Below are 21,392 nucleotides of genomic sequence, written 5' to 3'. Positions count from 1 at the left end.
TCTACAGCAGGTATTTCCTCGTCCCAAAGAAGGATGGCGGTCTCAGACCCATCCTAGATCTCAGACGGTTTAACAAAGCCCTCATGCAGAGATCGTTCAAAATGCTCACGACCAGACAAATTCTCGCGCAAATTCGCCCGAGAGACTGGTTTATCTCTGTGGATCTGAAGGACGCCTATTTTCAGATTCAAATAACGCCCCATCACAGGCCTTTCTTGCGATTCGCCTTCGAGGGTCAGAGCTATCAGTACACCGTCCTGCCGTTCGGTCTATCTTTGGCACCTCGTACATTCACGAAGTGCATGGACGCGGCGCTCGCTCCCCTGTGACATCAGGGGATGCGAATATTGAACTTTTTGGACGACTGGCTGATTATAGCGCAGTCAGAGGCAGAGCTGATAGCCCACAAAGCTTTATTACTCGACCATTTACAGGATTTGGGTCTCCAAATCAACTGGACCAAGAGCTCGCTGTCTCCCAGCCAGAAAATTTTCTTTCTGGGGACAGATTTAGACTCTGTGTCAATGACAGCGCGGCTGACGTCACAGCGCGCACTGCAAATTCAACGCTCAGTAGCGTCTTTCAAGGTCGGCAGCATCTTTCCTCTCGAGAGTTTTCAGAGGATGCTGGGTCTTATGGCTTCGGCCTCGGCAGTGCTTCGACTGGGCTTGCTTTCACGCGCCCTCTCCAGCACTGGCTGAAAACGTGGGTCCCGCTTCGAGCATGGACCTCCGGCCGCGTTCACCTCAGGGTGACTCAGAACTGTGTTCCCCCCGGGGAATGGTGCCTGCACCCTCAGGTAGTCCAGTCACTATGGGACACCTTCGGCAGAGCGGAAATCGATCTCTTTGCGTCAGCAGAGATCGCGCACTGCTCAATATTTTCATGAAACACAGGGACGCGCTGGCCCGCGACTGACCCAGCTGCCCGCTCTATGCGTTTCCCCTGATCGCGCTATTACCACAGGTGATCAAGTCAATCGGGGAGAACGAATGCTCTGTGCTCCTTGTGGCGCCGTTCTGGAGGAACCAAGTTTGGTTTCCGGAGCTGATGCAGCTAGCGAGCACGACCCCATGGCCGATTCCGGTGAGGAAGGATCTCCTCTCCCAGGCCAGAGGCGCGATTTGGCACCCGCGCCCCGACTTATGGGCCCTGCATGCATGGGCCATCAACGAGTACCCGCTGATCTCCCAGCGGAAGTGTTGAACACAATTACACAGGCTTGAGCGCCCTCTACTAGACGGCTCTACGCTTCTAAGTGGTCAGTGTTTGCTGGCTGGTGCTCGGCTCAAAACACGGATCCAGGATATTTGTATGGCGGCAGGCTGGGCCTCTCCGTCTACATTTATGAGGTTTTATAACCTGGAAGTTCCCGCCTTGCAGACTAAACTGTTGTCAGTCTAAACATAACACATACTGTTCTGCTCGACTCAGATCTGCGCAGACTGTATATTATGAGCGTGCTGCCGGCACGGAAACTAGATCAACAGATCAGGCTGATTGTCCCTCCTGACTGTAAATATACACTCACATCTGTCCCTCTGGCTCAGATGTCTTCTGACTGACAAAGGTGTTATTTATCATTCTTATGAGGTTCAGGCCCACAGATGTCTATCCTGGCTGTTATACCGTACTAAGCACCCATTCCCCCTACTCAGGGATGGTTATTTTATTCTTAGGCCCACTTCGGTCGGCCTAGATATTACCACTATTATGTGTATCCCCGGGCACGTGCCCTTGGGAATATATGTGTGGATGTTATTAGCACGCACAGCGTTTTACATTGGGTTTCCGTAGCGAAAGCTAGCTTACGCAACACGAGAGTACTCTCGTAAGAGAACGCTCTCGGTTACTAACGTAACCTCGGTTCTCTCTAGATGAGGGAACGAGTGTTGCGTAACCCTGCCGTGCTTGTGCTACTTTCTGGTTTCGCTTCAGTATGAAAAACCAAAGAACAACCTATCTGGACTCTGCTTATATAGTCTTAAGCCATGCCCATTCTGGCGGGACGTGACGTGCACAGGCGCCCGCGCCCTCATTGGTGCTTCGTCACGGGCAGTCCCTCGATAGGTTGCAGCAGTTGCTGCAGAGCAACCAATAGGTGTGCGAGCTGCCTCGCCTAGGTCTGCTTATGCAGCAATGCATTTTAAATTAATGCAAAAATTAAGGATAATTTTTTGGCTTCAGTATTCTCGAGAAAAAGGGATTTTCCCATAGCGTAAGCTAGCTTTACGCAACACTCGTTCCCTCATCTAGAGAGAACCGAGGTTACCAACTCCACATTGCTCTTATTTAGACTAAGTTGTATCATTTGGAAAATCACCACACAATTTCAGAGACGCAGTGTGTGATAAGTAAAGTTTGTATTGAGCGAATATTAAATTTTACTCATCTTAATTCAAAGCATGATCTTACTGGTAGCTATGATCTATTACACATATAAGATATCTTTTACTTGTATCTCCTGAACTATCCTTAATCAGTGTGGAAACACACAGGGTGAAACCCTTTACTGAGAATATACTATCGGTTATCTACTCAAAATATTTGTAGAAGTTTAAAATGTTAGCATTTGTTGATGCGACAGGCTGTCTGTCTGTTGGCCTCATGAACAGACTTTGGGGAGAGCTGATGATTCTATAGCAGAAATCATGCCCTTTGACCTCCTCGATTTTGGAGGCTTTTTTTGTTGAGGACCCTACAAGTTAGTCCTTAAAGGTATGGTGTGTAAGAATGTCTCCCATCTAGCGGTAAAATTGTATTTTGCATTCAAACGAATAGTGCTCTCTAGCGCCTCGCTTTTTCAAATGCGTGTTGCAACTACGGTAGCCGTTATGTGCCAAGAAACTATGACAACATGTCTTCCAATAGCACATCATCAAGTTTAACTATACATGTTCTACTGTTATGCTGCCTATACAATGATTTACACAACAGATTATTGGCAGAGGTAATTTTACACCAATGAGGACATATTTATAAATAAAGACATTGATTTTAGCTAATAAAATACTTTTAAAAAACTACCGTACCTTTCATTTCAGATGTGTAAATTACAAAACAGAATTTTTCAACTGTCTTCAGAAGTCGTGTCTTCCGGGGTCAATGGGTCTCTTGAGAATATTTAATTTCCCTTAAAAAACAAAACAAAGATGAAGCTAAATGACACTAGTTTCCAGCATTTCCCCCAATTTGTATTACACCTTTTCAAAGGATAATCTTGCTTTGAAGTTTGAAAAGCATCTGTGAATGATCATATTTTGTGTATAATCCTGAGTTTATCCTGATATAATGTAAAGAAGTGTTCAACTCTTCAAATCTTTTGTAAACAGGGTGTTTTAACCTGCCAGCAGTTTACAGTAAATTTAGAATGAATGAATGTCATAATTACATTTTTTTTTTTTATAAATAGTTTCAAAATTCTGTAAAGTTATTTGGAATGTATTCTTTTTTTAAATATCTTCAATTATTAAATAAAGAACATAGATTAATCATATTTTGTTGCAATCGTGTTTAATTGTCTCCAATTATTCCATCTATCCATTATAAAATTGCATCTATTCATCATAAAAGTACTCCACATGGCTCATGGGGGGCTAATAAAGGCCTTCTGAAGTGAAGCGATGTGTTCATGTTAGAAAAATATCCACATATAAAACTTTATCGTCTTGTGGTTCGCTCGCGGGTCAATTTGACGCCCATAGGAATGAATGGAATGCGAAGAATGCTTCAGTACACATAGAAAAACCTGAAAAAGCTTAAAATTCAAACTAAAAATGCCAAAAATTTACCAAAAAAAATATTTTATAATGTCTACATGTGTATCTGAATGCATACTGAAGAGAAACTGACTTTAGGCCCAGCGGAAACTGTTCATTTGCTCCATATAGACCTATAAGTCCATCTAGTGGCAAGAGTCATGAAATGTTAATATATTTTTTCACCCACAGGAGTTCGGCAAAGACACACAATCTGTGTTTTTTTGAGCTGAATTAAAAGGTTAATGCATGAAATTGTGAGTTATTTTGAATGTGCAATTACTATTTATTTATTATTTATTGATAAAATCTAATAATTTAAAGGTAAATAAAATAATAAATAAATAAAAAATGAGAAGAAATGAAATGAAATAAGCTTTTTGAATATGTATATATATAATTTTAGGGTTTCTGGTCATTTTGACCCACGAGGGAAGTATTTGTTACCAAACGCAAGGGAGAAAACGAACCTGACTGTAGAGCAGGGATAGGCAACTCCGGTCCTGGAGGGCCACTGTCCTGCAGAGTTTAGCTCCAACCCTAATTAAACACACCTGAACAAGGCAATCAGTGTTTTCAGGATTACTAGATAGATACAGGCAGGTGAGTTTTTATCAGGGCTGAAGCTAAACTCTGCAGGACAGTGGCCCTCCAGGACCAGAGTTGCCTATCCCTGCTGTAGAGCGTGTGTTTCAGAGTTGGCAACCCTGTGATTAATTACCGGAGCTCCGCCCTAAAGATGTCCAGACTGCCTGTGAGTGCTAAATCAAGCTGTTCTGAATTATTAAGAGCGTTTAAATAACGCTGGCATCAGTGCAGCTGATTTAGGGTTAAGTTGTAGAGCAGTGTGGATCTTAACAGAAGTACTGCAGGGTTTCTAAAAAAGACTCTTGATTTCTGTCTAGTCTTGGATGATTGCTCTTCATGGCTGTGAGGGAGATTTGTGTTTGGAAAGGGATCATTTTAGCCCTTTTCCTCTTTGCTGTTGATGGACAGAAAAGGCCGTGAGTACCATGGACTTTGAAGAGAACAGAAGCAGCCTAATGTTTATGCTGATGCAGTTTTAAATATGGCTAAATTAATCCCCAAAGTTTTAACCATTTGTTAAGTTCATTGATCATGTTTTAACTTGTGGCCATCTAGTGGTCAAATGATGAATGATGTTCATTGTGTAATTATGTGTCTTGTTACAAGTCATTGTTGAAATGTGTTTCTTGGTCCTCATCAACAAAATGTTGGTGTATGGCAACTCCAGTCCTGGAGGGCCACTGCCCTGCAGAGTTTAGCTCCAACCCTAATTAAACACCTGAACAAGGCAATCAATGTTTCAGGATTACTAGATAGATAGATACAGGCAGGTGAGTTATCAGGGCTGAAGCTAAACTCTGCAGGACAGTGGCCCTCCAGGACTGAAGTTGCCTATCCCTGGTGTATGGTGCTCTAATACTGTGGTTCCCAAACCTGTTCTGAAGGACCCCCAACAGTGCACAACAGTACACCTGGTTCAATTCATCAGCTTGTTAACCCATGCGATAATGAGCTGAATCAGGTGTGTATGATTAGGGAGACAAAGAAAATGTGCAGTGTTGGGGGTCCTCCAGAACAGGTTTGGGAACCACTGCACATGCATCCTAGAGTGGCATGATTAATCATTAAGAGACCGTGTTCCTGGTCAAAACAATCATTGTTTGAAGCAACAATTTCATACCCATGCACAAGTGCTCTCTCTGACTCAGCAGCACTAACACAGATTTGATGTTCTGTTTGTCAACAGTTTAATAAACCATCTCCTTAAATTCCATATTTAAAGAATAAGACGTGTGAATCAGTACACCAATAGGTGGTGACAGATGAATGTTAAGTATGTCATTGACTCATTCAAGATATTCATTCAGTAATGAAACCAGTTAAGTATTTATGAATCATTCTATCAAACGTATTTTTTTCCTTTTTTTTTTTTTGAATACACTACTATTAATGATGTTAGAACTTCTATTAAGAAACATGTTGTTTGAATAAAAACATTGTTTATCCATAATAGTGCAGCTCTAATACCACCCCAACAGGGCTATTTTTGATTCACAGACCTGGCAACCCTGTGGCAGCCACTTCCTGTGTATGTTCAACCAACATGTAAATGTTCTGACCTGATTCCCTTTGGTTCCTGAACTTCATGATGTTTACACAGGTTATTCATGGTGACATTCCCTGCAGTGATTGAAACTGGATCTGATGCTAAATTGTGTGCAAGTCTTCTGAAACCCCAAGAGAGTCTCACAATGACAGTTTCTCTGCTTGATGAGGAAAATGGGATGACTCAACTTGTGCAGCAGGTTTCTTCAAAGCCATTTCACCAGTGCTTTAGTTTCCAGGTCTGGTTTGAGATGCTTTTTTTTTGTGTGTTGTTTTTTTTTTTTTTTTTTTTTTTGTCTGGTTTGTTGGTAACTGTTTCTCCACAGGCTCCTCGAGTAGATAGAGAATCTGTGCAGACGCTGAAGGTAGAAGTCCAAGGGAAGGTCTTCAGAGCGACTGAAGAGAGGAAAGTCATGTTCAGACGTTACCAGCCTTTGACCTTCATCCAAACAGACAAACCTATCTACAATCCAGGACAAACAGGTGAGCTGTGAATGTCCCTTGAATATTAGAGGTGTAGAAAGTAATTTATGCTACATGTTCTGATCGTCTTTATATGGGCCTTTATTGCTGTTTTTGCAGTGAATTTCAGAGTTGTCACCATGGATGCCAAATTTGTGGCTGTAGATCAGATGGTAAGGCCTGACCATGAACAAATTCCAATTTTATTGCAGCATCTTTTTGGGCACATCTTCTCTTTTATTCAATGACTTCGCTGCATACATGTTTATGCTTTTTAAATGCCTAATATTCCTTTGTGTCTTGCAGTACAATCTGGTGGTTGTGGAGGTGAGCATTTGTTCCTATGGAAGTCTTTGAACAGAGCCAACACAGCTTTTTGTACTTTTGCTTTGTTTGCAGTATTTCTCTGAGCTGTTCATTGTTTTAATAGGACAATAATAATAACCGAATTGGTCAGTGGACAAACATTTCCTCAACGGGATGGATATTGCAGCTTTCTCACGAGCTAAACCCAGAGGCTCAGATAGGGATGTACACACTAAAGGCTTTTATTGGTGACCAAATGATCTCCCATGTTTTTGAGGTGAAAAAATATGGTAAGCTGTTATGAACATTGTGTATATGTGCAACAGTTCAATGACAGATCTGAGGTCTTACAATGTTTTTATTTCTGGTTTAGTTTTGCCCAAGTTTGACGTGACCGTAAACGCACCACAGACGTACAGCGTTGCAGATGTGGGACTGAAAGTTGAGGCTTGTGCCAAGTGAGTGACAGTTATTTTCTTGTTTTGTGGTTGGTCAATTCTTGATCTTGTTCCTTGTGACGTTTTCCAGATACACATATGGCCAACCTGTACCCGGTCTAGCCTTGGTGGAAGTGTGTCGTGAGCCATTTCCATACGGTGTGGTTCCTGAGTTGACCCGTTTGTGCTTAAAGCAAACCGCAGAGGTGTGACTCCTGACTTGCAGTGGAGGGTTTTTCTTCTGTGTGTGATCCACTTAAATGTGACTCTTTGTTCTGCTACCAGATAAATGCCACAGGCTGTGCTTCCCTTTCCGTCGATACATCAGTGTTTTTTAACACCAAATTTGAAAATAATATGAAAGATGTGCTTCTTGTAAAAGTGAATGTCACTGAGGAGGGAACAGGTGAGCTATTGGCTGATCTGAACCAATGACATGCGTACGGATTAAGTTGACTTGTTTATTCAGAGCGTTTGTTTTTTCCCCCAGATGTATTGATGTCAAAATCTGCGACCGTGTCCATTACGTTTGAAGTCGGCAAGGTCACGTTTGTGGACCTCCCGGATTATTTTGAGCCTGGATCAACGATTAAAGGAAAGGCAAGTAAAAGTTCACTTTGTCGCAGAAGCCTTCACATTTGTTCCCTTTTATAACCTTGATTCCCAACAGATATCCGTGTCTCGCTTTGATGGGACTCCAGTCGCAAACAAAGCGGTTTATCTCCTGGATAGTAACAGCTGGCCCAACAAACTGCTGCAGACTCTGACCACAAACCAGAAAGGACTGGCCACATTCTCCCTCAGCACTGCTAGTCTTCCTAAAGCCACTCTGAATCTGATGGTTCGATTTGCTCTGTTTTGTGAAATGTAGAATTATCTAAGTTTCTTTTGCTTTGCAAGAAACCCATTCCATTCGTTGTTCCCCAGGCAAGTGCAACTCCAGCGGTTGTCAGTGGTTACAAATCGCCATACTTCACTACAGATACAAGGGTTGTTCAGCTTCTCCAACCTGATGCTTCCAGTAACCCATCTAGTGAACTGACTATAGTGAAGCTCGAGCAGCCGCTCAAATGTGGTGCTGCGTTTCCAGTGACCGTGAAGTATTCTTTTGTTGGAGAGGCTGGTGACTACACTGTTGACATAATCTATATGGTGAGTGGACATCAGGTGTTTATTTTTTATTTTTTTTATATAAACATTGCTCTCACCTGTTTTTGTACACCCATTTGTTTGTTTTTGTCAGGTCTTGTCCAGAGGATTGATTGTCCTCCATGGCTTTCAGACAGTCACAGCGAGGGCTTCTAATATAGTCACGAGCGGCTCCGTGTCGTTCCAGCTGTCTGTCAGTGTTGATGTGGCTCCAGTTGTGCAGATTCTGGTCTACTGTGTTCTGCCCAGTGAGAATGTTGTTGTTGGTAGTGCATCGTTTGAGACAGAAACGTGTTTACAAAACCAGGTGTGATTTGTACTAGCATCTACTACCTTCAAGTGGGGTAGGATGTCGTGTCCTACAGCGTGTTGGTCCTTGTTCTAGGTGTCTCTACAGTTCTCTCCTGCTACGGCCGTTCCTGCTGAGGGAAATGTTCTGACTGTCTCTGCTGAAGCAGGATCTCTGTGTGGCATCAGTGCTGTAGATCAGAGCATCTGGATCTTGGAGCCAAGAAGACGTCTGAGTGTGAAAATGGTATCCATGTGCAGTTGATTTAAATTCTTGTTGATCTTGATTTGACATTCAGGTTCAACTTGAGTGAGTAATGCTGATGGACTAATTTGACAAACCTATGCTATTATGCGGCTGTTATGATTATAGCATTTTTACTGTACATTAACACTTAAAATTTATAAACTGACCATAACATGCCAAACATTATTGCTTTTAGTTAAACAATTTTCCAGAAATGTGACAACACTGTTTTATGGTCATAGGTGTTTGACTTGCTCCCAGTGCGCTCACTATCAGGTTACCCAAACAGCGTTCAGGATGAACCAGAGTGTCTAGGCATTCGACCCCGTCGATATGTTCGGATAAATCCTCCCTACATTGCTCCTACAAATCAAGCCTACACAACCTTCAAGGTAGAAAACCGTTCATGACCATGTAGTTACTGAATAATGCAGAGTCATTGACTTTAAATCTGTCTTGTTTTGACTTGTTATAACAGAGCCTGGGAATGAAGATCGCAACAAATCTCCCAGTACGAGCCCCTCCGTGCCCACTGTATCCTAGATTTCCAGAAAGTAGGTCTATGCAAATGGGGAATTCTTTCAGTGAAAACAAAATTCTGCATGACTTGCCTTGAGTTAGTTTATTCCATGTTCTTTGTGGATCAGCAAATTCTGATGTTGTCTGATATGATTCAAATTCATACTTTTATAAGTTAAAAGAGGGGCAGTTTTGGACCTTGTTTATTGTGCAGACACTAAGAAAGTTCAAAGTGGGTGTAAAATTGCTTGTCTCTCCAGTGATGAACGTTCGTCGTCCTGTGCCTGAAAGGGCTCCTGCTGAAACTGCTCCTCCAAAAGAGGATGTGTCACCTCCAGAACTTTCTGCTTATGTGACTGTCAGGAATTACTTTCCAGAAACATGGCTCTGGCAGCTTGCTCAAGTGGGGTTAGTAAAGCATCTTGTTCCTTCTAAAGCTACTTGCGCACATTTTACTTCTGTTCCCCTCATTTCTTTTTTCTGCTGTCCTTCAGAGACACTGGATCCACACAAGTTCCTCTCACTGTTCCTGACACCATCACCACATGGGAGACCGAGGCATTCTGTCTGTCCTCAAAAGGTTTCGGTCTGGCTCCTCCTGCTCTGCTGACGGTTTTCCAGCCCTTCTTCCTGGAGCTCTCCCTGCCGTACTCCATAGTCCGTGGGGAGTCTTTTGAGCTGAAGGCCACCGTCTTCAGCTATCTGTCCAAGTGCATCATGGTCTGTAATGGTTTATTTTGTATTTTTTTTTTATATATAATCTTTATATTTATATAGAAGGTCATGTGTCTTTGCTCCATGTGCTCCATTTCATTGGCAGGTTAAAGTAACACCAGCTTCATCCACGGCATTCACTCTTAAACCATATACTGATCCATATTCATCCTGTCTTTGTGCCAATGGGAGAAAGACCTTCAAATGGGTTCTCTCAGCTTCTGTTTTAGGTCAGTTTTGAACTGCCTCTCTAAATTAGACAGGAAGTGAGCAACACCTAATATACACTTGTCATTGTAGGAACTGTCAATGTTACTGTCAGTGCTTCAGCTGAAGCATCCCGGTCTCGCTGTGGCACTGAAGTCGTGACTGTGCCTACGAGAGGACGCATTGACGTAGTCACTCGAAGTCTTCTTGTCCTGGTGAGTGTTAACCAGCATACTGGAGTTTGATCATGGAGATCATGCTGCTTTACTGATGTGGTGTTTTTGTTGCTCTTATAGCCTGAAGGAGTTGAACGGACAAACACCCAGAGTTGGTTACTGTGTCCCAAGGGTTTGTTAGCACTCGATTCCCCAAAACATTCTCCCTGTACAGCCAAATATCAGCCAAGTGCTAAATACTGATCCCTTCTCGTCAGCAGGAAGCGTTCTTTCTGAAGACGTGACTCTGACGTTTCCAAAAAATGTGGTTCAAGGATCAGCCAGATGCTCTGTGTCAGTCCTTGGTAAAACATTTCTTTGAGTAGAAACTGACTGAAAATATTTAGCAGAATAACTGTTTCTGATGTGGGTTTAATGCTTGACATCTTGTAGGCGACATAATGGGTCGTGCGCTGAAGAATCTGGATAGGTTATTACAGATGCCGTATGGCTGTGGAGAACAGAATATGATTGTTCTTGCTCCCAATATTTACATCCTGCTGTACCTGGAAGTCACGGGGCAACTCACCGCAGCCATCCGAGAGACCGCCACAGGCTACCTTCAGAAAGGTATGGATGACGACCAAGTCCACTTTACATTTGTAAAACTAAATTACAAAGAGGTTTAGTCCTTCTCTTCAGACTAACTCCCTGACCAATTTACATGTGGCTTTTGCCCCAATCAGGATACCAAAGACAACTGAACTACAGACATGGTGATGGTTCATACAGTACATTTGGTTATGATGAATCGAATACATGGTGAGTTTCGCTACTGTTGTGTGTAATCTGTTGTGGCACCAGCAGTTTGTAAGTTCAGTTTTTCACAACCTTTTTCACAACCAGGTTGACCGCCTTTGTCATGAGGTCTTTTGGTCTAGCAAGGCAATTTGTCTTCATTGATCCACATGTCCTGCAGAGTGCAAAGGATTGGTTGATCAGCAAGCAGGGTTCAGATGGCTGTTTCATGCAGCAGGGAACTCTGCACCACATCGACATGAAGGTGCAATACATGTTTCTTAAACTATGCCTTAACCAATTGACTTGAGATGAGGCCATTCTTCTAAATCAAATGTGGTGGTGTTTTAGGGTGGTGTTGGTGATGAGGTGACCATGACTGCCTACATTGTTGCATCACTGCTCGAACTAGGCGTCCCCACAACGGTAAACGCATCTCCAGTAGTTCTGTGAGCTCCTTGCAGATGATTTTTCTGATATTTGTTTTGATTTCAGGATCCCGTCATTACCAACGCTCTGTCATGCTTGAGGCCTGTCGTTGGGAACCTGGGAAACACTTATGTCACGGCTCTGCTGGCCTACACCTTCAGTCTGGCTGGAGAGACCACCATTCACTCACAGCTTTTAGCTAGCTTGAAGAACCTTGGCATTTCTGATGGTGAGATTTACCAGCCTCTTGATTTGTTCATCAGGTTCTTTGTCATCAACTTTTTCCCATCCTAAGGTTCTAAGATCCATTGGTCTCAGACGACATCTGGTGACACTCTGGCGGTGGAGATCAGCTCTTATGTGCTGCTAGCGGTTCTCGCTGTTCAGCCTCTCACAACATCTAATCTGGGTTATGCTAACCGCATTGTCAACTGGCTTGTGATCCAGCAGAATCCCTATGGAGGGTTTTCCTCCACCCAGGTGCCTCTGACTACCGAACATGAGTGCAATAATTTATGAGGAGTTTTTAATCTGGTCCTTGTTTTTAGGACACTGTGGTGGCTCTTCATGCCCTGTCGGTGTACGCTGCTCAAGTTTTCAGCTTGGACGGCTCCAGCACTGTTACCGTACAGTCTTCAGTAGTGGGAGATTCTTATAGCTTCAAAGTGAATCGGGACAACAGGCTGCTGTATCAGGAGAAGCCGCTGAAGAACATTCCTGGCAAATATAGTGTTAAAGCGTCAGGATCCACTTGTGTGTCTGTGCAGGTCTGTATCTTCACTCCTTTTCTGTTGTGCACATCCAAATCTTACTGTGCTTTGTCTGCTCTGCACTCATACTATAGGTTGTGTGTTTCTACAACATCCCAACACCTGTTAAAGCCGCCAAAACGCTGAGTGTTGAAGCGCAGGTGACTGGAGACTGCCAATTGCTCGGAGCCGATCTCATGTTGAACTTCACGGTGATGTAAGAACCTTTCACTTTGTGTCCTGAAATCAGCTAATGTTTATGACTAACAAAGGGAAGCTGTGTTCTTGATCCTTTTGACCTAAACCTCTTATTTCCCCATCACCCTCATTCAGATACAATGGTGTAAAAGCAAGCACTAACATGGTTATCGTGGACATTAAGCTCCTGTCAGGCTTCACGGCAGATACGTCACTGGTTTGTATGCTTTCAAGATGATTTAGAAAGTCCAAAGATGCTTGAAGCTCTTCAGTTGTAATTTTGTATGTGAATGGTCTGTCCTCAGCTTGGTTCTTCACCCCAAACATTCGCTCCGCTAGTGGAGAGAGTTGATGCTGAAGATGATCATGTCTTAATGTATCTGAAAGAGGTTAGACTCACCCTTAGCACCTTACTAGATGCCATCTCGTTCTTTGTATGCGCTGATGTTCATCCTTTGTCTTGTAGGTTCCCAAAGGTGTCCCCATGAGTTACACGCTGCAGCTGAAACAGGTTCTTAAAGTGAACAATCTCAAGCCAGCAGTCATAAATGTTTATGACTACTATCAGACAAGTAAGCTTTCATCCTAATCATGCTTTACTCTTTCTGAATTGTTAAATTATCCAGTTCATTTTCATGTTCCTCTTTCAGGTGATTCATTTGAGACCACCTACACATCTCCCTGTCCATGATTTGATTCAGTACTGGCTGTAGGACATGTGACTTAAATAAAACTGCTTTTATACAATAGTTATCTTTGCCTCCTTTTGTTGCTAATCTGTTAGCTTGAAGCAGAAACTTGGTGTTCATGAGTTATTTGTCCTGTGACTCCAAATCCTTACAAGACTAAAGTGTTCACTCAGGCAGTGACGGTTAAATTGTTTTTGGACTTGTTTGAATTTTAGACTGCAATTAACCCTCTGATGGTCCTCGGTCATTTCTGACCGAATAATTTTCTGTTTTGAATTTCTAAAAATCTCAGCTTCATCGGAAGGCTATGATACTTGGTGACTTTTATGGCATTAGGTATGTGAATACAAAAAAAAATTGAGGTCATGATCCGAGCATGCTAAGTGGTCGTAAAAATAGTCACACTCGTGGTCTTCGGTCAAAAATGACCGACCCATAGGAAATGAATGGGAAATTTACAAAAACACAATTCTCTGAATTTTTGTCTGTACAATCTACAAATCAGCCACGATTCTAAAAAAAGTACACCGCAGTAAAGGGGTGACACTCTACAACATCAAGAGTGCAAAAAATTCACACCCACACACAAAAACACACTTTTGTGTGAACACACAAAAAAATTGAGTTCATGATCCGAGCATGCTAAGTGGTCGTAAAAAAAAATTGTCACGATTTTGGTCTTCGGTCAAAAATGACCCCCATAGGAAATGAATGGGAAATTGACACACACAATTCTCTACAAATCAGCCACGATGCAGAAAAAAAGTGCTCAGCAATGAAGGGGTGAAACTCTAAAACATCAAGAGTGAAAACATAACATAATTAATAACTTTAATAAAATTATTAATGTTATAAACCTTGGCAAAAAGTATTTGAGAATTTCTAAAAAAAATACATTCAATCCACATCTTAAAAGTAATTTGTTATAACATGATTTATTTAATTTTATGTTTAATAAAAAAAAATTTTTCTTTTTTTTCCAGAAAGCCTAGTCTCTATTTTCACCAAAAATACTGCGTAAAAAAAAAAAAAAAAAAAAAATTTAAACAATTTTTTCCATTATTTTCATTGGCAAAAAATGGACTATAAATATTAATAAGTTCAATCAAATTGTCTCAAAATACTAAATTAAAACGAATAAATATTATAGAACAAAAATAAATTGCATTGGTTTTTACTGGGATGGAGGAAGTTTCATTTTAAGGTGTCTGGTCACTTCTGACCGGGAAGGCCAAGAACGTGACTCCTAAACGAAGACCATCAGAGGGTTAAGTGCTCTTCTCCTTACCAATCATGGTAATGGACAATTTTTCTATAAAAGCATTCAGTTATAGACTATCCAGTGCAGCCAGTTTTACTGTAACAAACCAAAAATCAAGACAATTGCAGAATGATGTAGTTGAGTCATTATTCTATGAGCCTCAGTGAAGGTTTTAATTTAACTTTAAATCTGTTGTTACATTGTGTGTGTACTGTCGATTGATGTTCTCAACCCTGGTCCTCAAGGGCCACCGTCCTGCAGAGTTTAGCTCCAACCCTAATCAAACTCACCTGAACCAGCTAATTAAGCTCTTCAGGATTACAGGCAGGTGAGTTTATCAAGGTTGGAGCTAAACTCTGTATAAGTGACCCTCGAGGACCAGGGTTGGGAACCCCTCTAATGTAATCTCGTATCATTGCAATGACAAATTAATGCTTTATGTGCCAAAATAAAAAAATCTTTACTTCCATATAGATTTGTCTTCATGAGTAAGATTCATGTGTTGATCTGTGGAAGTGAAGATTTATTTATTTTTTTGGCACGAAATATTGACATTGCCATAAAATTGGGATTAAACCTCTGGAGTCACATGGATAACTTTTCTTTATGAATGTTTGATAGTTTAGGATGAATAGTTTTTAAATGGAAAGATGGAAATCTCTCAGGTTTCATTCAAATATCTTAAGTTGCGTTCTGAAGGTGAACAAGTTTCTTATGGGTTTAGAATGCCTTGATGGTGAGTGAATGAAGGCAGAATGTTCATTTTTGGGGAACTAACCATTTAAAGTTCTTTGTTTTATACTAAGTAGACTTGGGAAGATCCAGTCAAATGTCTTTTAAATGTTTTATACCAAAAATCAGACTGACTCTTGCATTGTAATGCCATGAGTTGCTTATAGCATGTTTATTACTATTACACTGACCAATCTTTATTTTTTTTACCCATTTGAAATGTAAAATGTTGTCTAACCTCTTTTTGTATGGAACCGGCCATTGTGTATTACCAAATACATTTTCATTGAGGACAAATGTTGTAAAGTTTTTTTTTTTTTTTTTAATCTAGTGTTTTGTGTAAAATATTATTCACGGTATTAGTGCTATAATTCCACAGGGTCTTAGTATTTATTCATCCGATGTATAGGGAGTTTTCATGTAAAGTCATCAATTTAAAGGACTATATTATCTTTAGGCTGCAGTGAACAAGGCTGTCTAGGAACACAACTTCATTAGAAATGGAGGAGAAATAACCATGGGACAAACAAGATCTGGAGTTTCAGATCTTCATTGGATCCACAGCCTGTCAATCTTCATTATGGAAAATGATGTCCTGTTCTCAACGATCACATTAAGCTTCCCTTTTTTCAAATACCCATCTCCTCCACATCCAGCTTCTTGCTCACTTTGCTGGTGCTCATTCACTCTTACTTGTTTTCACTACATTACAAGTACCTTTTGTATATTTCATTTTCTATTTTTATTCAAAATGAGATGTTAGCAGTATGGAGTGCCAAACACTAGTAATTTCTATTTCATTCACACTGGAGGCCAGAGGGTGCCCTTTTAGGAAATCCCTTTTATGGGATAACCCGACTGTGCAACATGTAAAAATCGATCAAAACCCACAGCCAATCAGAACAGTGTGTGGGCAGACGCTTGCAACAAGTGCACAGCACCAGAGAGTAATCTTGACAACGCCAATTGCAAAAAAGGATAAGTAGGCTACACAATCAAATTCAAAAATATTACACCATTCAAACATTATTCAAATACATAGGCTACGGAGTTAGGCTACTAATACAATCTTTGTCAAATAACACACTTGTTTATTCAGTTTGAGATGTTCTTGTTTCATTTCAAGATCTGAGGTGAGTTATTGTTGCTTTTATAGCTAGAAAGCTGGGCGCACTAAATAATATTCAAAGTCACATTACACACTTTTAATATTAAATAAAGCACTTAAACAGTAACTCAGATAATCATTGCCACACTTTGTGTTTGTTCAGCGCGACGTTGCAGAATAATAGAAATGGTTTCTAAAATAGAACTGTCACCGTCGTGACTGGTCAGGACAAAAACTCTAAACATGGAAAAGATACCTTTTATCACACGTCACGTTAGGACACGGTGTTAGTCAACTAGGTTTAGTCGACCAATTTTATTAGTCGTAGTTGTATTTATTAGTCGAAAAAAAAAACTCAAAGTGGCGAAATTGCAGGCTCTAATGGACAGATCGTTAACTGCAAAAAATACAAATATTCACCTATCATTTATCAACCTCAAATATGGCTTATCACTTGAAACATGTTAGTATCTATAGAAAAGCTTAAATTTTACATTTAAATTAACATTCCAATAGAAAATAAATACTTATTCTCAGATTAAGTAATCCGTATGAAATGTGTAGGTTAAAAGGTGCGTCCATTAGCTACTGCGGAGATTACAAATCAGCATCATTGACTTGATCTTTGCGGAAGAAAACACAAAACATTACCAATAAATTATTAAAATGTTTAGACAGTCTTGTTTTTTTCATGACGCATTCACAATAATTTTATTTTCCGGTGTACTGTGGCAAGCGTGAAGGAGAAGATGAGTGCGCTTCCAACCGCACAACCTCGAAGTACCCAGTCCCACCAGGTATATGCAGTCTGTGCTGATCGGGTAGATGAGCTAGACAGGATCTGTGCAGTCTTTCGCGCCAAGTTTGTCTCTACTTGCGCTTGAGAGAGGTGGTACTCTGTTTGGAGAATTACGTTCTGTACCAGGTCCATCGTGTCGACCAAAGCTTGTGTTCCGTGTTCATAGAAGGTGTCGTCCCACCATGGGGAGACCTCAGCGTCTGTTGGCATCCTTCCGAGGATGTCGATCTGGCCCATAGAAAAGTCCTCTGTCACCTCCAAGCAAAATGAGTGATTAGCAGGACAGGTCAGCCCTCCATAGGTGAATGAATTCATCTCACTGACGATGCACCACTGTGTATGAGACACCTGAACAGCATTTGAATGGCCATGCAACGATTCAACATTTATGAGTTTGCTATCATTGGAAGAGAAAGGCTGCAATGTGTTACACGTACAGACAACATAATTATGAGTTTCATGACAACAAGTGCGACTGGTAAACAAGGTCTCAGTACCCTTCAAAGTCATGTATCCAGTGAGGTGATCCCATTTAATTACCTGATCTTTAACTACCACTCCAATAGAGCGAATAGTAGTGGAATTTGGATAAACTTGATCTGGGTGGATTAAAGGAAAAGTGGCAAAAAATCCAATGCAACCAATACATTCGTTTCCAGTATACATCATAATTGTGGATAACAGTTCTGAATATTTGACATTTTTAATTTTTTTCTGAAGAGAACCATCTATGCAAATCTAAAACCTCAATTAGATCATTCAAAACATGTCTCGGGGTCTTGTGAAGACGAAGGTCTAAAATTTCTTGTCTTGTTGCAGTGAACAAATCTTGTGCATATGATCTGCAGGCTAAGTCACGTTCGATGGTACGGGTCTGATTGAACAATGTGTGGCTAATCGTTAGAAGCGCCTGCGCCTCGGAACGAACCGCTTTGATAATGTTATCATTGCTATTGGTGATGTGTTGAAAACCAGTGGCCATCTGATCTGTCAACCATGTGGAGAATTGGGATTGTTTGGTTATTTTATAGGTGTTGGCTGCTGAATTAATTGATCCGAACAAGCCAGCTATACTGCCTAGCAAGTCTCGTTTTGAGCGAGCAGGTGGAATTTGGACGGCAAGTCTGTCTTTGTAATCAGAAATTAAATCATCGATTCGTGACTGTAGCCATGCATATGACTCATCATTAGCATTGCAATGTTTTGTATAGGCAGAGAGTATGTTTGAAATGTTGTATGTCACATGTGTCATTACCAAATTTACGTCATGTAATAAAGTTTTGTTGATGTTTCCTCTAATCAGTCCACCAGGAGGAATTGAGTGCAATTCCGGACACTTTTTGGGTTTAGTGTATCCGCAGGTGGTCAAATTAAAACAATATGTAACAGTCCATGAACAGTTGTGTGGATTAGTGAAATTGTCTATGCTATGTGAACATTTTCCGACACAATACGTTCCTTCCTTTCGGTTGGTCCACACAAATGTTTTTGGTTTTTGCTCGTTAGGTGTGTAAGATGTGAGATCGAACATTAATTCTGTGAATCTCATGTGTATGTCATTGTGTGTTTCTGTATGTGTGCACCTATATGTTGCAGGTTCCAAATTTTTAACATTATAGCACAATTTTGGGTCTATGCCATTGTTGTTGTTTTCGTGTAGAGTGTTCATGTCACCTATTGTTTCACCTGAATCTATTTTAAGTTGATACCAGGCAGTGAGGTTGTGCATGAATTTTGGTGCTCGAGTGTATCCTGAAATGTTTTCTAAAGGTGGGTGGGTGCTACCTGAACTACAGCAAATTTGTGGTGTGCAATTTGGATCCGGTACTATACCGGGAGGCCATGTAGCTGTCTCTTTGGGTGCGACTGTGATTTTTGGTGTGAAAGGCCCCTTGGAGTATTTCCACACCCACCTCCCACATTTCAGGTTGTGTGTGAGTGAAACCCTTTGGCCCAGTCTGATGCACGTGGGCCCGGACACTTTTCTTTCATCCGGCCTCCATGGGATCGCTGCAGTCGACCTGGAAGGCAGAAAGAGAAGACAGTGACAGTTATTTATTTATTCTGTGTACCTTTAAATGATTTGCACTGAGACATGTGATACCATCGCAGTTTCCCTTTTATGGTCGTGGCCACACAGCTGTTGCATACAGCTTTTATCTCATATGGGCCATGCCATCTGGGTGTGAATGCACCTTGCTTCACAAAAACACGTATCATTACCATGTCTCCTTCTGAGAATTTCACCTCAGAGTTTGGGTTGAATTGTGCATCATTTGTTAGGTCTGATTGCTGTTGTTTCAGAGCGGCATGTGCATGTAGTACTTCCAGCCATGGGCGTCAGTTTGGTTTGAAATGTGCTGGGGACAGAGACGCATTCGGAAGTGCATTTTCAGAAGTGCTGGGTACAATGACGCATTCATTTTTTTCTCTCTTTCGCGCAGGTTATGTTTTGGAAGACGATGTCCTGTAGCTCAGGCACGGCCCCACTTTTCAACAGGCCCACCCAAAAAAAAAAAAAAAAAAAAAAAAAAAAAAACTTTTACTAGGCTATATTCTAATTTTGTCAATAATTATAAAAAAATCGCCAATGAGCTCATAATTTGTGCTAAAATAGTGTTTAGTTTTAAAAAACATTTTAAAAAGCTGGTTATATTTTGATGTTTCTGCGCAAGTTCAGCAGACAGTGAGGTTCGGGTTTGTTCCGATCAGAGCTCGTGAGTGGAGAGCGCATTTCTGAATATTCCGCTCCGCTCGTCCACTTCGTAAAAGTAATGATTATGAATGATTGTTAATAGGCTATATCTTCATAGAGATATAATTAAACAAAAACTAGTCAAAACACATCTAACAGAACATAGCCTAAGTTGTTTATTTTTTACACCTTGTGTTTTTATTTTGTTTAATTAACGAAATGTCAATCTTCGTGTTTATAACAGAAGATACAATACAATACAAAAATCTTCAAGATGTGTAACGGATTGTCACCTTATAAACAGTCCCTTTTTTAATGGAATAATACACCCTTATAATAAAGAAAAAGCTTCAGTGATAAAGAATATGAACGCAATGCATTTAATTATACATTAAGCGTTTTCCTTTTAGTAGAAACCCTTTATTATAAGGAAAATAGGTGGCTCTTAACGTGTCTTTCTATGGGAGGATGGCATAGCGGTGCATAGCAAATATTCAATGCATTCAATGAAAATATGCAATGGTATTCAATGCAAAACAAATAAAATAAATAAATTATTGTGGCATTAGTTAGCCCATAAACAATATTTATTTTAAAGCCTAAACGAATTTGTTTAAAGAAAAACACCAGCGTTGGGCGTTTGTCTGTATAGGCTAAGTGTTTCAGCCGCCCTTTTCAAACTGGCGCAATAAAATGCAACAGAATTTGATTAGTTAAACATGAAGAGGATTATCCGTCTGGCATGGCCGCTCGCTCTAACGTTAACCTAAATAAATGTTTGCTATTAGGAAGCGCATATCCAAGTGTTTGTGCGGAGTATGGAGCGCGCACTATAGCCTATGTGGATGGAGGCGCCGGTGCCATCACTCGCATTTTCCTATCAACAGTGGAAACAACTTAAAATACTCCATTTCTGGTCATACAGAATATAATAATACATCAGTCGCAACTACTTTTATTTGTGTAAACTCACAACAACAAGAAAACGGTGTGCCTTTGTAAAATAAAAGAAAACGAACAGGGCGCGCTTTCATGATCTCTGTGAATTGGAGCGCGCCTCAAAAATGAACTGACAAACAGTGTATAGACAAGCCTCACAGACATGAGAAATATAACTATAAAGTTACTAAAAAAAATGTCCACCAACGAAAAAAAAAATCCAATCGAAAGCAAATACGGTAGCTACATCTGATTATGTAATCCTGTCCGTATGAAAGGCGCATCTAGGCTACATTACAGCGGAGATGTGGAGATAAGTATGCAGGCAGCCTACATTGATTTAGAAAAGACTAGTTCATTAATAAACAATTAAAATGCATAGTTATTTTAAAACGACATAAGATCTCGTTAGTAGACATAATTGAGGTGAAAAAATAATATGTATGTGGCAGCAATGCGTCACGTATGATTCTGCTATATTTACTTTTTATAGCTATATTAAATCCATTGGTTCATGAAACATTGATTAAAATTAAGATATAATTAATACAAAACGAAATTCACTTTAAAGAAAGACAGCTGTTCTGTTTGAGGTCTCTGTGAAAGTTTTAAAGCAGTCT

General features: G+C 40.6%; 1 protein-coding gene and 1 pseudogene across 5 annotated transcripts in view; one reads left to right on the top strand and one right to left on the bottom strand.

Moving 5' to 3' along the window:
- Positions 1 to 13,301, top strand: part of LOC311276770 (pregnancy zone protein-like) — a 91,826-nt gene extending 78,525 nt beyond the window's left edge. The window contains exons 1-35 of one of the 4 annotated variants that reach the window (XM_084386663.1): positions 4,585 to 4,762; positions 5,533 to 5,619; positions 5,947 to 6,130; positions 6,218 to 6,374; positions 6,474 to 6,526; positions 6,660 to 6,680; positions 6,784 to 6,949; positions 7,033 to 7,117; positions 7,188 to 7,302; positions 7,382 to 7,502; positions 7,587 to 7,696; positions 7,767 to 7,937; positions 8,024 to 8,248; positions 8,340 to 8,552; positions 8,631 to 8,780; positions 9,023 to 9,172; positions 9,259 to 9,334; positions 9,560 to 9,707; positions 9,794 to 10,019; positions 10,120 to 10,243; positions 10,314 to 10,435; positions 10,517 to 10,568; positions 10,657 to 10,740; positions 10,829 to 11,005; positions 11,122 to 11,197; positions 11,282 to 11,438; positions 11,525 to 11,599; positions 11,669 to 11,831; positions 11,898 to 12,082; positions 12,151 to 12,369; positions 12,447 to 12,568; positions 12,685 to 12,766; positions 12,855 to 12,938; positions 13,016 to 13,121; positions 13,200 to 13,301. In XM_084386663.1, coding sequence (XP_084242789.1) covers positions 5,609 to 5,619; positions 5,947 to 6,130; positions 6,218 to 6,374; positions 6,474 to 6,526; positions 6,660 to 6,680; positions 6,784 to 6,949; positions 7,033 to 7,117; positions 7,188 to 7,302; positions 7,382 to 7,502; positions 7,587 to 7,696; positions 7,767 to 7,937; positions 8,024 to 8,248; positions 8,340 to 8,552; positions 8,631 to 8,780; positions 9,023 to 9,172; positions 9,259 to 9,334; positions 9,560 to 9,707; positions 9,794 to 10,019; positions 10,120 to 10,243; positions 10,314 to 10,435; positions 10,517 to 10,568; positions 10,657 to 10,740; positions 10,829 to 11,005; positions 11,122 to 11,197; positions 11,282 to 11,438; positions 11,525 to 11,599; positions 11,669 to 11,831; positions 11,898 to 12,082; positions 12,151 to 12,369; positions 12,447 to 12,568; positions 12,685 to 12,766; positions 12,855 to 12,938; positions 13,016 to 13,121; positions 13,200 to 13,240 — 4,251 coding nt within the window. In that variant the 5' untranslated portion in view covers positions 4,585 to 4,762; positions 5,533 to 5,608 and the 3' untranslated portion in view covers positions 13,241 to 13,301. Of the gene's footprint in view, positions 1 to 4,548; positions 4,763 to 5,532; positions 5,665 to 5,946; positions 6,131 to 6,217; positions 6,375 to 6,473; positions 6,527 to 6,659; positions 6,681 to 6,783; positions 6,950 to 7,032; positions 7,118 to 7,187; positions 7,303 to 7,381; positions 7,503 to 7,586; positions 7,697 to 7,766; positions 7,938 to 8,023; positions 8,249 to 8,339; positions 8,553 to 8,630; positions 8,781 to 9,022; positions 9,173 to 9,258; positions 9,335 to 9,559; positions 9,708 to 9,793; positions 10,020 to 10,119; positions 10,244 to 10,313; positions 10,436 to 10,516; positions 10,569 to 10,656; positions 10,741 to 10,828; positions 11,006 to 11,121; positions 11,198 to 11,281; positions 11,439 to 11,524; positions 11,600 to 11,668; positions 11,832 to 11,897; positions 12,083 to 12,150; positions 12,370 to 12,446; positions 12,569 to 12,684; positions 12,767 to 12,854; positions 12,939 to 13,015; positions 13,122 to 13,199 lie in introns of those variants that run through there. The other 3 variants (XM_084386664.1, XM_084386662.1, XM_084386665.1) reach the window with 3 other exon arrangements.
- A 3,738-nt stretch (positions 13,302 to 17,039) lies between these two features.
- LOC311298645 lies at positions 17,040 to 18,390 on the bottom strand (annotated as a pseudogene). Its single transcript has one exon. The product of its transcript is annotated as an uncharacterized misc_RNA (transcript).
- Positions 18,391 to 21,392: the final 3,002 nt, after the last annotated feature.

The sequence above is a fragment of the Rutilus rutilus genome, assembly GCF_951802725.1.
Source record: "Rutilus rutilus genome assembly, chromosome: 1".
NCBI classification, from domain to species: Eukaryota; Metazoa; Chordata; class Actinopteri; order Cypriniformes; family Leuciscidae; genus Rutilus; species Rutilus rutilus.
Note: the sequence above shows the minus strand (reverse complement) of the source record. Positions and strands in the feature narration are given on the sequence as shown.